This window comes from Cynocephalus volans, chromosome 18 (assembly GCF_027409185.1).
Source record: "Cynocephalus volans isolate mCynVol1 chromosome 18, mCynVol1.pri, whole genome shotgun sequence".
Taxonomy (NCBI): domain Eukaryota; kingdom Metazoa; phylum Chordata; class Mammalia; order Dermoptera; family Cynocephalidae; genus Cynocephalus; species Cynocephalus volans.
In genome coordinates, this window is record NC_084477.1 from 2,479,882 (window position 1) to 2,496,370 (window position 16,489).

At 41.2% G+C, this 16,489-nt stretch overlaps 1 protein-coding gene across 1 annotated transcript in view; it reads right to left on the bottom strand.

The window, feature by feature from the left end:
• FMN2 (formin 2) overlaps positions 1–16,489 on the bottom strand; it is a 268,229-nt gene that overhangs the window by 122,694 nt on the left and 129,046 nt on the right. Inside the window, exon 7 of the mRNA XM_063082920.1 lies at positions 14,975–15,062. Coding sequence (XP_062938990.1) covers positions 14,975–15,062 — 88 coding nt within the window. The remainder of the gene's footprint in view (positions 1–14,974; positions 15,063–16,489) is intronic.

A 16,489-nucleotide genomic window follows, 5' to 3' on the forward strand; every position in this document is an offset into this window, starting at 1 on the left:
GACTGTAAATTAGTACAGCCACTTTGGAAAACAATTTGGAGGTTTCTCAAACAACTACAGAGAGATCTTCCATATGATCCAGCAATCCCTCTTCTGGGTATATATCCAGAGGAATGGAAATCATCATGCCAAAGAGATATCTGCACTCCCATGTTTATTGCAGCTCTGTTTACAATAGCCAAGATATGGAACCAACCTAAATGTCCATTAATAGATGATTGGATAAGTAAACTGTGGTATATATGCACCATGGCAGAGTAAATACATGCACCAAATTTTGTTCTCTCTTAAAGTTTCACTAAAACTTTAATAAACAGACATTTTTTAAAAAAGATAAACTCATTAGGATTAGGAAGAAAATGGGGGGATGACAGCAACAAAATACGGAAGTTAGCTGTACCTGATTTTTGTAAACCTTCAAACGATAAATCCATAGCTGTCAGGGGGGAAGCTGAGGACCAACCCCGAAAGCCAAGGAACTAGCAGCAGGTGCCTGTCCAACTGAGGATAGAGTGGAGAGTTCCAGAAACAAAGAGACACTTATGTCCCCATTCTGAAAACACTCTCCCTAACTCCACCAAGTCAATTTTCTTAAAAAATGAAAACAAATCTCTGGGTGAAAGCACAGTGAGCGCAGGGCAGCAGGCTGAAAACACGGGGACCACGTGCAGGACTGCATGTTGAGTACAGGAGCCCTCCCTGCCTGGAGCCAGGCCTCTTCCCCAACCTGGGGAACACTGCCAGATAGACCTTTATCCTTTAGGTCAGAAACTGAACGTCTCTATCTCACCATCCCAGGAAACACCCAAAGATAAAGACACATTGGTGGTTGCCCAACAAATAATGCACCCAGATAATGCTACATTAAACTCATGAGGACTCATAGCTTCTCATCAGCTTTCACATTTTTAAGCAAGAACAGACAGCCAAGGATCAAATCACCTACAGGAAGCCTCCATCTGGGATGTTAGAGTCCAAAAACAGGAAAAATAAAGGCAGTAAAACTCCTCCACCTCATACAAAGGAACATCAGTAGTTCCAGTCCCCATCCTTCTCTGCCCATGACTTCTTCTTCCCATCCCGCAAGCTTCTGTCCTGATCACAGACACCAGCGACTCAGATCTTGTGAAATCCAAATGCATACTTCTCAATCCTGGCAGCATGGGACAGAGGTGCAAGTCCCTTCCTCCTGACCTGCGGGCTTAACTCGCCTTCCAGGAGGGCACTCCCTTCCTCTTCCTCCTACCTGCGACGTCCCCCACTCCTCAGTCTCTTTCGCTGGCTCCTCCTTCTCTCCCCAGCCTCTCAGTTTTGGAGCATCCTAGGGCTGAGCCTGGCACCTGTTCCCTCACCTCTGTCTAAACTCAATTCCTGGTGGTCTCGCCCGTTTCCGGGTGGGCTTGAAACACGCCCACATTCTCGTCTCCAGCCTCCAAGTCCACGTCCCGGGCTCCAGGCTTGTGGCACAGCAGGCGTCTCAGCCTCCCCGCCTGGACGTGGGCAGGAGGCCGCTCTCCACGCTCCCCTGCAGCAGGCCCCACGTCCCAAATGCACCCAGATGTCACCTCCCCTCCCCACCCCCACTGCCGCCTCCTGACTGGACAACATTCTAATTCTGAAACGTGAAAACCCGGTGGGAGACACGGAAGAGCTCGACAGAAGTGTCGGAAAACTGAGAGAAGCCCAAAGGCCGGTCAGGAGGAAGAGGAGGAAACTTGGACAGAGCAGCCCCCGCACCCGCTGCCCGCAGCTGGGCTCGGCCGCTCCTCTCGCCGTCTGGCCTAAGTGCACATCGGCCGCCACCACGCCTGCGGGGGCCGGTGGTGGCGTCACCCGTCTGGGAGGACAAGGCGGCTTCTGGCTGGCGAGAGGGAGACGGAGGGGACAGCGCGGAGGTCGGCGGGAAGCCCCCGGGTGCCCGGGGACCGGAGGGTGGCGCAGCCGCAGCCCGTTGGTCTCGAGGTCCCCTACGTCACTGCGACCCCCTCCAGGTTGCTGTGTCGCCGTCCGAGGAGACGGAAGCCGCCGATGCCCGCGGGGCAGCAGAGGAGCCGGGCTCTCGGGACGCGCCCGCCGTCCCGCCGCTGCTGCAGTCGGTGGCGCAGGCCAGTCGCGGTCCCGGCACGCACGGGCCGCCGCCCTCGACGCCACCCCCAGCACAGGAGGACGACGACGAGTGGTACCTGCAGTCGATACCTCCCGGAGCAGGCGACCGGCTGAGGACGCGAAGCCAGCGGGCGGGTCTGAGTGACTTCAGTGTGATTTGTCCATCAGGTTGAGTTTCCTTCATAGCGACATCTGGGATTTCTCTTCGGTCAAGTCACCAGTTTCCTGGTGCCTGCGGACCGGCACTGGAGATCTGTAGTCTTCTTCTGGGGGTGTTAGGTTTCCCTGTTTTTTTTCACGCTTGTTGTATCTCTTCATTGATAGTTACTCATCTGATGGTGCAGTTTCTCGTTTTCATTTTTGAGTGGTTTTTGAGGGGAGAGACTCTTACCTGTGGATTGTTGCATTAGAGGTGAGGGCTGGCCACATCCAGTTAGCCATCTTGGGGGGCTGCAGAGAAGCTTTCTGTGCTTTTGGTTCATGTGATAGGTGCAAGAGGCTACTCACAGATCCCGACCTATCCATTCAAAAGACAAGTTCCAGGGCTAATTCTCCTCCATACACAAATATTTATTAAACAGATCTTTATTGGCCAGCAGGAATAAAGCAGTTTGAATTCCTGCTTTGTAAAGTCAAGGTTGTCTAGCCCTCTGTCCTTACAGCCACTCTCACCATGATCTCACCTGAAAGGTCTGCTTCAGACACATACAAACACATCACAGAAGCAGGAATCTGTTACCCTTATCCTCTGCACCAGGCGACTAGGAATCCATCTCAGCTAGTGGCTGGGCCCATTGCTGTTTAGGTACTAAAGCTTCAAGCAGCCTCCTTAAAGATCAAAGCTGTAGCCTCCAGGAGATTCTCATACTCAATCTATGGAAGGGAGTAGGCATGGAATATCTCTAAGAATGTTTAGTTCATCCACACACATCCTGAATAAATTTAGTTTCACCAATGAAAGCCTACTTCAGACATTAGTATGCTAATTAAAGCCTGACTTGTTAGTTTAAATAGGGACAACTGAGCAGCTTGCATTAGCTGCCTCTGGAGTATGGTCTTATATAGACCATTTCTGGTATATGGACCCTTATTATTAGGACCACAGACCACCACTATAGTTGAAGCTTTAACTGGGTCATACACATGAAGGTACCTCAAAAAGTTCATAGAAAGATTTGTATTATCTTTTAATTCTATTTTTCCATGAACTTTGGAAAAGTTCATACTGCTTGGTAAAGTTCATACCTCATACTATTACATTCCATCTGCAAATGTATTTTAAAATAGATTATAGGTATTATACCAAGGAGAACCCAATATGTATTGAGTGATCCCCACCATAGCAGTGTTTTGATATTCTGTAGGGATGTCCAGCTCAGGATTTAAACAGCTCTAGTGACTTCCTGTCATTTATGTCTGTCCTGTCTAAAGCTAACTGGAGTTGTGGGCCCACAGGCAATGAATACAAGATTATGTATGTGTTGAAATTTCTATCCTATTTAAACCTGATTTCTAAAAATCATGTCTTGAACTTAGATAATTATGTAAACTACCTAGCATTCCATCAGAAATACTGTTGATAAAGTCAGTCAGTAACATCAGGGTTATTTTTATTCTTTGGTCTCTAAACTTAATGACTGCTTTCTCAAGTCCTTTTTAACAAAATAAGCGTACCTTAGAAGAACCATAAACACGTTTTTAGAGTCAAATCAGAAACTCCACTTAAATCTCAGTATTATGAGTCCTCACTGGAACTGCATCATGTTGCTATTCTTTTGTGCTGTCATGGAACTCCCTCTAAAGGGCTCAAAACTGAGAAGCCTTAATCCTGACAGTTGTCTAGGAACAAATAACGTGAGGTAGCAGGTACTAAAAAGAGAATTGCTACTGGTAAACAGCATACTTATTCTAAGATATTTCATATCAAATATTTTTATTAGTATCCAAAGACATGAAATTAAATATTGGTTTGACTTTTGTTTCTTTTTTCTCCCTTCTTCCCTCTATTGCTATTGCTGGTAGTTGTGTAAAATGGCTCAGAGAAAGGGAGTTAATTACCATTTTACAGCAAAGGGAATTAAGGCTGAAAGATTAAGCCCGCCCAGGGCTTCACCTTAATAGGGCCAGAGTGAGCATCCAGTTCCTCTGACTAGTTCATTGCTCTCTGCTCTGTGCAGTGTATTAGCTTCCTGCAGAATGAGAGCGTCTGTTACCTAATAAAATGACAATATGCCACATATGCAAAAACCAAAGTGGCAAAGGCCCCATCTCCAAATACCATCACACTGGGGGTAAAGGCTTCAACATATGAATTTTTTTTTGGTGGTGGTGGGGGCACGAACATTCAGTCTGTAACAAAATCCAAGCAGCACGGCCGCCAGAACACTTGCTCCTAATCATTGTTAGGCTACACTTGAAAGTAGAGGCAAAACCCAGGGCAGCACAGACACCATTTTGGTCACCCTCTGTTTAATTTTTTAATGTTATCAAAGCAGTGGAAAATATAAATTTAGAAAGTTCATTTATTGCTTTCTGTCATTTTATACAAATTCCCTGGTTTGCTTATTGGCTCTTCTTTAGAAAAACGAAGTTGTAAATTTTTTTCACATCTGTGATTTAAATGAGGAAAAAATATTTTCAGTGAAATTATTAATGGAAATGGTTGTTCTTGATAGAACCAAGCAAAAACAAAAGAAATACTTTAGAAAAAGCAATGTGGGCCTAAGCCTGTCAATGAACTAAAGGAAATTATGAGTACTTGTAAAATGGGTGTGATGCATGGGGTATGGAACATACCATGTCTCTTTTCTAGGTTGCCAACTGCTCAGAGAGTATGTAGGAAATACAGAGGATCACCCAGTCCAGTCCTGGGGGATGCTTGCTCTCACTTTTTACTCATGCTCTCAGCATGGTCTTTATTCCTCTCATCTCCCTACTGTCTGTGTTTCCCTAGGTTTTTCTCTACTTTCAAGTGTAGCCTAAAATGATTAGGAGCAAGGGTTCTGGGGGCCAAGCTGCTTAGCTTTCATTACAGACTGAATGTACCCCCTTTCCCCCCCAAAAAAATTCATATGTTGAGTCCTTTACCCCCAATGTGATAGTATTTGAGATGGGGCCTTTGGGTAGTCATTAGGTTCACATGAGTTCATGAGGGTGGGTCCCCCGTGATGGAATTAGTGTCCTTCTAAGAAGGGAGACCAGAGTACCTCTCTCTCCCTGTGTCCCATGTGGGGACACAGTGAGAAGGCAGTCACCTGCAAGGTGGGAAGAGAGCCCTCACTAGGAACTGAATCTACTGGCACCTGGATCTTAGACTTCTCAGCTTTTAGAACTATGAAAAACTAAATGTCTGTGGTTTAAGCCATCCAGTCTATGGTATTTTGTTATAGCAGCCCAAGCTGAGCAAGGTGCATTTGAATCCCAGCATTTCCCTGGCTGAGTAAACCTGGGTAAATTACTTCATAACTCTGTTCCTCAGTTTCCTTATTAGTACAAAGGGCTGTTAAATGAGTTCTTATCTGTAACACACACACACACACACACACACACACACACACACACACACACACACACACACACCATATTAAGCCCTCAATCAAAGTTAGTTGTCTTCTTCCTGCATTCCTTAGGAAATTAATTGTGTCTATAGGATTTGGAGGTATTTGAAATGTAAAGGATGGGCAACCAATGAGAGAAAGAAACTTAAGTTTTACTCCTTTTTTCATTACTCTAAACAGGTTCTACTTGGAGCCTTTGCCCATGGGACAAAGGAGGGAATGGGACGCAGGAACTGTTCCTTCTGATGGAGTGTAGGAGTGAGATGAGAGGGAAGAATTGGGAATTAAGTGCAAAGGGAACATATCTAAGGCAGATTTGGCTCTTGCATAGTTTGGGCTTTTGGTCAGTGTTACTGAAATGTTTTTTAATATTGGCTGTATCCATCCCTGTTTTTTGAATGGAGATAAAAATGAAAATTATATTAGCAGTTGGGCATGGCTATATCTTTGGACTATGTATATCTATGTGTAAAGAGAGCAACTTGTTTTGGAAACTTGAAAGGTTCAGTTTTCTCATAATTGTGCGGTTTCTTAAACATTGTCTCTGCTGTGTGAGTTGGCTCTGGGTGGCATGTGAAGGTAGCAGTGGAAAGGAATTTGGCTTTGTTGGAGAAATGGGTATTGGTGTGGGACATCAGTACCAGCTAAGTAGAGATGCAAGGAGATGCTTCCATTTCTTCCTTTGACATTCTATTTTTTCATTTTATTTTTTATTTTATGGTTAATCTAGTTTCTAGCTAAGAGTATAAAGTATAAGAATTCTTCCTTTATAATCTAGAAATAGCCTTTCTGAATCCTAACCATGTTCAGCAATGGTTTTATGTGACTCTCTTTGCATGTGTTAGGGTAGCCCACACATCCAGCAGTTTTTTCACCCTGCTGGGCTGCCACCAAATGATGTTTTTCTTGTTAAATTTTCTACCAAGCAAATTGTAGGTTACAAACTCCTGGTCCTTTTTGTAGTTTCTGGTTTCATTCTTAGAAACACAAGCTTTTTCAATTGCCTATTAATTACCATAAATAAGTTTATCCATAGTCACTTGTTTATTTTTCAAAAATTGGGTTCACTGTGGGCAATGTTGTTTTTTCCCACTAGGTTTTTCAGTATCTGGCTTCTTTATGAAACTCAAGGCTTGCTTAGAAAATTGTTTCATGCCCCCCCCCTTTTTTACATTTATGTGTTTGCCTCACATAGGATATAGAATTTTGAGACCCATTTATTGTATTTATTGAGACATTAAAAATGTAGTAAATGATGTTGGGAGGTTTAGTGAATGGTTTTCATTGAAATGTAAAGTCACTTAGAATTAGAAATTTGAGGAGAAAGTGAGATCCAGTGAGCCTGTGTAACCTTTTCATCAATTGTGCCCTTGCAGTAAGAAAAGTACATTTGGGTACTTTCATTAAAGTATACATTCATTAAAACCTACTTTCATAAACTTAATATCAGAATACATGTTAATTTAAAATATAACTTCAATACCTGCAGTTTTAATAAAATGATGCATGAGGTCTGTCTTTTTAAGTCACAGATAGATTATTAAGTCAAGGTAAAATGAATAACCATGTCTTTCATTACAGGTTCAGCAAAACACCTGGGTTGAACGTAGCTTAGATTTGTGTGACATTGTTCCACAGCTGGTCTCTTTGATTATACTTTTATGGGGAGGAGAAATATAATACTAGGGTCTGCACTGAAGCTATGAGCTTTGGATATCGTTATTCTTTTCCTTCGTTGCACTTACTATCTGAATTGTGTGCTGCATACAAGGGTACTGCAAAAAGTTCACGGACAAATTCTTATTATCTTTTAACTCTACTTTTCCATGATGTTTTTGAATTACCCTAGTATTTGTTTATATGTTGATTCTTGTCACCCCATTGACCCCCCACTAGCAGGGTCACTGTGTGAAGCTGGAGACTGCCCGCTGCAGCTCAGGGCATTTCCCCCTGTAATGCTGCATCTGTTCTTTACAGTCACTGGGTAATTGTTAATGGAAATGCCCAGCACCACATGGATTGTGTGTAAAATTAGAGCCCAAATTTGAGTGCAGAGCAGTTAGGGTGAGCTCACAGTTAATCATGTCATGTCAGCTTTGACCCTTGTACCATTGTGTGTTGAAAGTGTGGCTTCTGCTAAAGTATTTATTTTGTATAATCCTTGAGAAGGCTAGGATTCGAACTGTTATTGTGGGGGGAGGGGAAACCCATTTACTAACTAAAGTCATGTTTGTAATTTCAAAATTGACTTCTTTAAAGTTCCTTGTGTTTTAACAGGTGCTTTCCATCACCCCAAAGTGGCCACTCTCAAGATGTTTTCTGGCCTTCTTTATCCAGTCACATCAAGTGAGGACCTGAGAGCACTGTAGGTGAGGACAGGAAGGAGTGATTGGCATCTTCAATCTTGCCCTTAAGGAGCCACACCCATGCTGTTCCTATGAGGTACATCCTAGAAACAGAATCACAGTGATCCCCCTTAAGCTGTGTGCTGAGACATCAGATAAAATGGTGAAAACACCATATTTATGCCATGGCATGTTATCTTTTGGCATGACTGCGGTAATGATACTTCATGCCGATCACCATCTTGCAATGCAACAAGATCTCTACTCCCTCGGTAGCATTTTCAGCCAAATATCTCTGAATACATTTTAAAATTAATCAAACAATTTAAATCAAATTATTATACATGCAATTAAGAAAATAAATTGTACAGAAAGGCTTACAATGCAAAAAACCACAATTTCCTATATGAACTTTGTCACTTCCACGATAGATTGTAAAGGAATGACTCTTTCTCGTTTGAGACACTGCAGAATAATAGCAGGGTCTTCTAAGGAAATGGAATTAGGAGGAGGTTTCTCTATCACTGTTTTTTTTTTGTTTTTTTTGGTTTTTTTTGTCGTTTTTTCGTGACCGGCACTCAGCCAGTGAGTGCACTGGTCAGTCCTATATAGGATCCGAACCCGCAGCGGGAGCGTCGCCGCGCTGCCAGCGCAGCACTCTACCAAGTGCACCACGGGCTCGGCCCCTCTATCACTGTTAATGACAGAATAAAGTCCTTGTGAATTAAGTTGCTGTAAAGAGAATTTCTGAATTGAGCGAGACATTAAAATAGATTATCTGCAAGGTTCCTGTTAAGGCTATTTTTTTATGATGCCAAATTTAAAGACAGGCAATTGCTGATAATAATAGCTAATACCTACAGTCATTATTGTGTGTAGGCTTGCAACCATGCTATGAGGTTGTTGATGTTATTATCCCCACTTGAGGGTGAAAAAACTGAGGCATAGAGCAGCAAAAGAACCTTAATCAGCAAATGATGGGACTGGGATTAAACACAGGTGGTCCGGATCCAGGTCCATGCTCTGAACCTCTGCTGTACTTGCTGAGAACTCTCAGGGTTAGTAATGGTACCAGGGGCTTCAGCTGGAAAAATGGTGCATGATGTTTTTCTTCCATGGTTCATAAATAAACACCAGTTTACCAGCTAGAGGTTGTAGTTGCTGTTTGTAGCACTCCCATGTTACACACTCTGTGTGTGTGAGAGGGGCAGGGGGCAGAGACACGGAGAAAGAGACCACTGTACAGGCTACAAAGAGCTCCCTTGATGGATGTCTTAGAGAATTTGTTTTAAAATTCCTTCTATTGTAACTATCTGTCATATCTTCTGTCTCAGTTCTGCAATGAGGGCAACACTCGGGTACGTTTTGCCAAAGAAAGTCACAGAAAGGAGGGTGTCTCTCCATGCCAGACTTCTATGCCAATTAAAGAGATAAGGAGGAAAGTGCATTCAAAGACTATGGTTACCTTAGTGAAATATTTTCACATGAATGTTAGGGTGTATTGGAGTAATGGATTTTGCTGTTGTAGTCACTAGCCCCTGGTTCTTCCCATGAAGGAAGATGTCAGCATTGACGTTGACATCAGGAGGTCATGATTCATTCATTCCTACTGTCTTCTTTCCTTTATTTCTTCCAACGTTTCATCACCCATTCACTCACTCAATTATTTCCTGTGTGCCTACTTTGTGTCAAGCTCCATTCTGGGCAGTGGGACACAGAAATGAAAACTAAGAGACAAAAATCTGTGTCTGTATGAAGCTTTCATTCCAGTAAGGGAAAAGCAATTAAAAAAAAAATGCAAAATGTATGGTAAGTCAAATGGTGATAAGTGCAATGGGGAAACACCCTAAGGATGGGAATGGATGTAGGGAGCCCTGAGTGAGGGGAGAGGGAGAGTCAGGGAAAGCCCAATGAGAGGGCGAAATGTGAAGGGTATGAGGAAAGGAACCCTGAAAATACCTGGGGGAAGATCATGCAAGGGTAAAAAACAAGTCAAGTGCAAGGATCTGGAAGCGATAATGTCCTCGCACTTAATGGACCAGCACATTGCTGAGTGTGCCTGGAGAAAGCACTCCAGGGGAGGGAATTTGGAGGTGTGTTTTGGATAAATAATTGGGGAAGATCATGTAGAGCCTTGTCAACTGTTTAAAGACTTTGGCTTTTATTCCCAGAAAGATGAAATACTATGAGAGGGCTTAGGCAGAGGATGTCTTCACAGGATTCCTCTGTTGCTGTGCAGAAAAAAACAGGCCAAAGGTGACAGGCAGAAGGACCAGTGAAGAGACTGTCACAGCAATCAGATGCAAGATGCTGGTGGTCTGGACCAGAGAAGCAGCAGTGGAAGTGCATGAGACAGTCAGGTTCTTAATGCGTTTAGAGGGTAGAGGCAACAGGATCTACTGATGTAGTCTGAGAAAAAGAGGACTCCAGGAGTTAATGTCTGAGTTAATGAAAGTTTGTAGTTGCATTTACTGAGATCAGGAAAACTGCAAAAAGAGCAGGATTGAGAGGGAAGATCAGGAATTCCATTTGGGACATGTTAAATTTTAGATACCTAATAGACATCTGAGTAGAAGTGTTGACAGTTGGAAATATAATTTCAAACTAAGGCAAGAGGTTCAGGCTGCTGACGACATTTAAGTCAAGGGAGTAAGTGTAGCTGGAGGAGAGTGGAAGTCTAATTATTGAGCCCTGGGGTTCAGCATTAAGAGGCTGCAGAAAGATAAGGATAAACCATAAAGACCGAGAAGTTGCCATTGAGGTGGGAGGAAAACCAAGAGATTGTTTCATCTTGAAACCAAGTGAACAAAAAGCTTTTTAAGGAAAAGAGAGCGACCAGCTCTGTTAGATGTTTCTGGCAGGTCGAGTTATTGGGTGGTTATTGGGGATCTTGACGAGCTGTTTGGTGAAGTGGTGGAGGCCAGACAGTGTCTGCTTGAGAGAGATGGAGGCAGAGTGGTTGGGAGACGGCAAGTGTGGACTCTGCTGAGATGAGGAGCAAGAAACTGGTGTAGCAGCTTCTGGAGGAACTGGGGTCAAGCTTCCTCACTAGAAAGTTGGTGTGTTTTGTAGCCATGCTAATGATGCCTTTAGGAATGGAAGAATCGAGTCTGTAAGAGAGAGGGGTCATCCTTAGAGTGGTGCATCTGAGTAGGGGGAGAGTTGGGAACCAGTGCCAAGTGGAAGGGCTGGCCTTAAATGGGACACTGACAGTCCATCCACAGGAACACAGGAGGGGTGAGAACATGCCACACAGAGGCAGCATGGCTGCAGAGGTGGAGGCAGGGGCTCCTGGGAGCGCTCTTTTCATTGTTTCTTTTGGCTCAGCGAGGTAAGAAACGAGGTCATCCACTGAGAATCAGGGGGTTGAGGGAGGAGTTGGAGATTTGAGGAGAGAGGAGACAGAATTCTTTAGCAGAGAGGCAGAGTGATTAGCCAAGGGATTATACTATGACTGCTGGGAAGCAATGAAGGGCCCACTTGGAGTTAGGGGCCATGGACTTAAGGGTGTCTGTATTTCCCTCAGCAAATGTTCAGCTGTGTGGGATGCAGGTGTACAGCTGGTGAAGAGGTGTTTTTAACAAGGGTTTTGCCATGTATGTATGATACCTTGAGAGGCATCGAGGAATCCAGGGGTATATGTGAGAGAGGGAATAAATCATGGTTCATGGTTAAGAATGTGTGTTAGGATGGAAGGAAGGGAGCTGACGGACAGTACAGTGAGGGAGGGGATCAATGGATCATGTGTCCTGGTGAGATTAACAAGAGAAAACTTTGACCCCACCTCAGGGGTTCTATAGAAAGAATTATGTACTCAAGTGAGTCAGTCATCTGAGACCATCATGTGAACACTTAGTTTGATTAAACCAAAGGAAAATGTACAGTTAACATCACTAGAAGAAGATGCAATCATTCACCGAGGCATGCTTCAGTGTGTTCCTGCTTGTTGCAAATGACACCCTATTTGCCATCATGGTTCTCCTGGCACTGGCTACGTAGGGCTATGCTCAGTGTCCTGCAAACACGCAAGTTTTCACAACATCCTCAGGATTACATCCTACTTGAAGCTACTATGTTGTTGCTTATAGAGTACTCTACATGGATTAGAAATTAGATCAAGTGAAAAGTGGAGTGCAAAGATAGATATATTCTATATTGGTCATTTTTTTTTTAAAGGAGCTCTGTTTGGAAAGGGGGCAGAATGCCCTAGATTTCCTCATTTGCTCATCAAACTTGACACAAGTTGACCTGGAAAACTGAATTTTAGAGCACATAGTTGGAAGCTGTTTTAAAATCAGGTTGTATATTTGCATTGTTTCTACTGAACAGTTGGTTTTATTAAATATTTCTTTCATAAAAAGGAACATAAACAGTAGCAGTTTTTTGATATGCTAACATTCAAGTAAAGATAAATTTGAAATATTTATGTCTATGGGTAAAATACTAATAATTAAATGTGAACAGATAATTTGATTACCATTTTCATGGGCTATTGGATGATAACATTGAGAATTTGTCAGAAAGCTATTTGAAGACAATACAAATTGAATTATCTATGAGGTTCAAGTTGGTACTACACATTTTCTTTGGAAACAAATACATTTCTTTTAATTCTTAGAATTTTTTCATTTTAAAGTCTAGTATGATCAATCTGTTATAGACCTGTTATCTCCCATACTCTTGAACTGCTATATTTGAAGGCAGTTACATTATCCTTTCTGTCTTTTCTTTCTTTTTTTCTTTTTTAAAGAAAAAGGACCTGTTTCAACAATATTATGCCTCATTCATCTCTAAGCACCTGGATCTGTTAACATTACCTTATTTAGCTGAGTTGAGGCTTTTGAAATATTTAGATGTTTGGTAAATAATAAATTTAAGAATATTGAGTTTATTTAAAATGAATCACAAATACTCATTTAAATTCTAACAGGCTTTGCTATTTTTTGAAATGTTTAAAATGTTTAAAATAGTTCCAAAAATGCACAATTTTCATTTTTGAGATGAATTAGTTTTTTCGAAATCTAATTTGCTCATCTGTGGTCTTCTGCACCCTAATTCCTATTATAATAAGCATATGTTAATGTGTCCATTTTTTAAAGTTTTACTTACAACTATGGCAATAGGCATTTTGGGTTCCTGGCCTTCCTGCAGTGAGCAGTTTGAATCAGCAGTGGAAGTTCATTTGTTATCAATTGGTTGTCTTGGCAACAGTCTTTGAAGTACTGTTTTCCTATCATCTGCTGCACTTAGTGCAAGGCCTGTGTCATGTGCAAAGACATGACATCCCTTTTCCAACATCTATGATTTTTTTTTTCTTTTGACTTTTTCATAATTATGTTTATGTTTACAGACCAGACCTCTGAGGCTGAAATATGATAACAGACTTGGCTAAGTCTTTCCCACCCTCAACCATCCGGTAAATAAATGGCAGGACCAAAACTTGAACTCAGGGCCTTTGGATTCTAAAACTTTTTCCTCCACTCTATTCTATATCCAGAACCTTTATAGTTACTATTCTGGAGAAAAATTACAATTATTTAATAGCAGTACTAATAATGCTAGTTATAAGAACAAAGGGATCTTTTTTTTTTTTTTTTTTACTTAAACTTTCACTACAGTACTTCAATATTCATCAATTTATTTAACAATTTTTAAAAAATTTTTTATGCTGTGCTAAATAGATCTGGTCCATCTATATGTGGTAATATGCTATGAATATTATGACTGCAGTGTTTATAATCACTTTATTATTTAATTTTTTTATTGAAACATAATTGATCGCACGTATCTGTGGGGTACAGCATTGAATATCAATATCTGTATGCAATATGTGATGCTCAAATCAGGATAATTAGTATAATCAACATTACATGATGTAATCATTTTTTGTGGCCCTTTACCAATATCTCACTAAACTCCTTCCCCATGCCCCTTTAATACCTCTTGTAACCTCAGTTCTGTTCTGTTCTTTTGAAAGCTCAACCTATTATTGTGATTGTTGATCTTTCTTTTTAAAATTTATTTGTTTATTAGTGTTATTATTATTTTTAGCAACCACTTGTGAGTAAGGACATGCAGTATTTCTCTTTCTGTGCCTGGCTTTTTTCACTTAACATAGTTTTCTCTATGGTCATCCATGTTGCTGCAAATGGCAGAATTACATTCTTTTTTATGGCAGAGTATATATACCACATTTTCCTTATCAAGTTGTACAACAATGGACATTTAGGGTATTTTAATATATTGGTCATTTTAAATAGAACTGTGATAAACATGGGAGTGCAGGTATCAAGAGCACATCCAAAAAGATTATAGACCATGAGCAGGTGGAATTCATCCCAGGCATGCAAGGATGGTTCAACATACACAAATCAGTAAATGAGATACGTAACATCAATAAGAGCAAAGACAAAAACCATATGATTACCTCAACAAGCTTAAGGAGGGACTTGACAAAATTCAACATCACTTCATGAAAAAGACTCTCGACAAAAAAGATATAGAAGGAAACAATTGCAACACGATATAAGCTATATATGATAAACTCCGCACCAGAATCATTCTGAATGGGAAAAAGCTGAAAGCTTTTCCTCTAAGAACACGAAGAAGACAAGGATAGCCAGACTCACCATTCCTATTGAACACAGTATGGAAGTACTAGCCAGAGCAATCAGGCAAGAGAAAGAAATAAAGGACATCCCGATTGGAAAAGATGAAGTCAAACTGTCCCTGTTTGCAGATGACATGATTTGATACACAGAAAAACTTTAAGACTCTACCAAAAAACTCTTAGAGCTGATAAATGCTCCAGAAACAATCATGGGAGAAAGTTTGGTAGCACTTACAGGAAATATACTAACCTCATGATACAGAAACTCTAAATTTGAAATAATTTTACCACCAAACATCATATCCTCTAGCCCAAATTATAATATTCAAAAGCTGAATTTTTATTTTTACACTTACCATGTTGTATGTCTTTCATATCTAAATGAAGACTAGACATTAATATTCCAACTGCTTGTGATCTTTTGTTGCTTAATAACTTGACTACCTGCTCAAGAAAGAAAAGGGGAAAATGTTAATTTGAACTCCAATATGCTTAATTACATATTTTTTAAAAATCCTAAATGAAGAACAAATTAAGAGAAAACACCTGTCATTATTTAAACTATTCAAAACCATATTTTCATATTTGAAGAGAGCTTTTGGGTTTTATATCATAAATCTTTCAAAAGATTTGCCCCCAGTAGTCACCACCAGCCTCAAAGTCAAGTTCTTTACCAGTCTTTTTAAAGCCTGATCTGTCAACAAGTAAAATTTTTATTAGTCTAGAAAATTAGTACTGGTCTCTGTAAAATAACAATGACACATTTGGTCATTTAAATGTGTTCATACTTTAAATTAGAGCCTTGAAATGCTGGTCAACAGGTGAAGGGCAAAATAAAAGTTCACACACAGAGAACCTGTTAGAGCAGATTAGTTGTACCACAAAGTGGAAAAAGTGCTTTCAACGGGGTCATTTAGGAAGCTCACTATTTGACTGGCAACTCCACTCATCTGCTTTTGACACGTTTTGTGGGGAACTTTCCAATAAGAGAAGGACACAAACAGAAAGGGGTGCACATCGAAAGGGCTGCACAAGCTCAATCTCAAGTCTGGCTTCCCAGAGAGTCTTGAGGCGTCAGTGCACACAATCCCATGGGAAAGTTTCCTAAAGCACACGTGGGCAGGCTGCTAGAGATGTGTTTAATCCATGTTTTCCAGATAATAATACACCACCAATAAATCCTGCTATGAAACTCTTATCCCAGGTCCTGATCCTGTGAAGGGCAGTAAATTTTTATTTACTCTCTGTTTCATTTTAAATCTGCTTAGAAAAACACTGGAGGGAAAGAAAATAAGAAGTTATGCTCAAATTACCAAAACTGACAGCTGCCTTAACAGCTGGCACATTTGTTGACCTTGTCTTCCTTTTCAGTTTAAGTCAGGTCAATCAGGAAGCTATGAAAATAATCACAGCCAGCTGGCACACAAAGTGGCAGAGTGAAACAATATTGTTAATAGCAATAATAGCATTCCTGGTTCCCCAGCAGGGATGAGGGTGGAGAATAAAACCCTTTCAGAAGGACCAACCACAGAAATCTCCCAGTCACGTCTGAGAGCCGCCTGTGGTAAGAGACAATACCTCACAAGAGGCGCTGCTTACTCAAAGGAAAGAACGATGTATAATATTTGATTCTAACTTTGCTCTTTCAACATTTTAAGTTTCACCTAGAAAAACTAGCTTAAAACTTGAATATGAATCTATTAATAGAGCAAAGTATTGCTACTGATAGGATTGTCCTCTTCAGAGCTGGAAGAAAACAGAAATTTAATGTCAGAAAAAGCAGAAGGCATGTACTCTGCCCTGAAAAACAGTTTCTTCAGACAAATACTAGCTGGGTCCCATCCATGCTGCTCCGCCAAAACTGCTTTTAC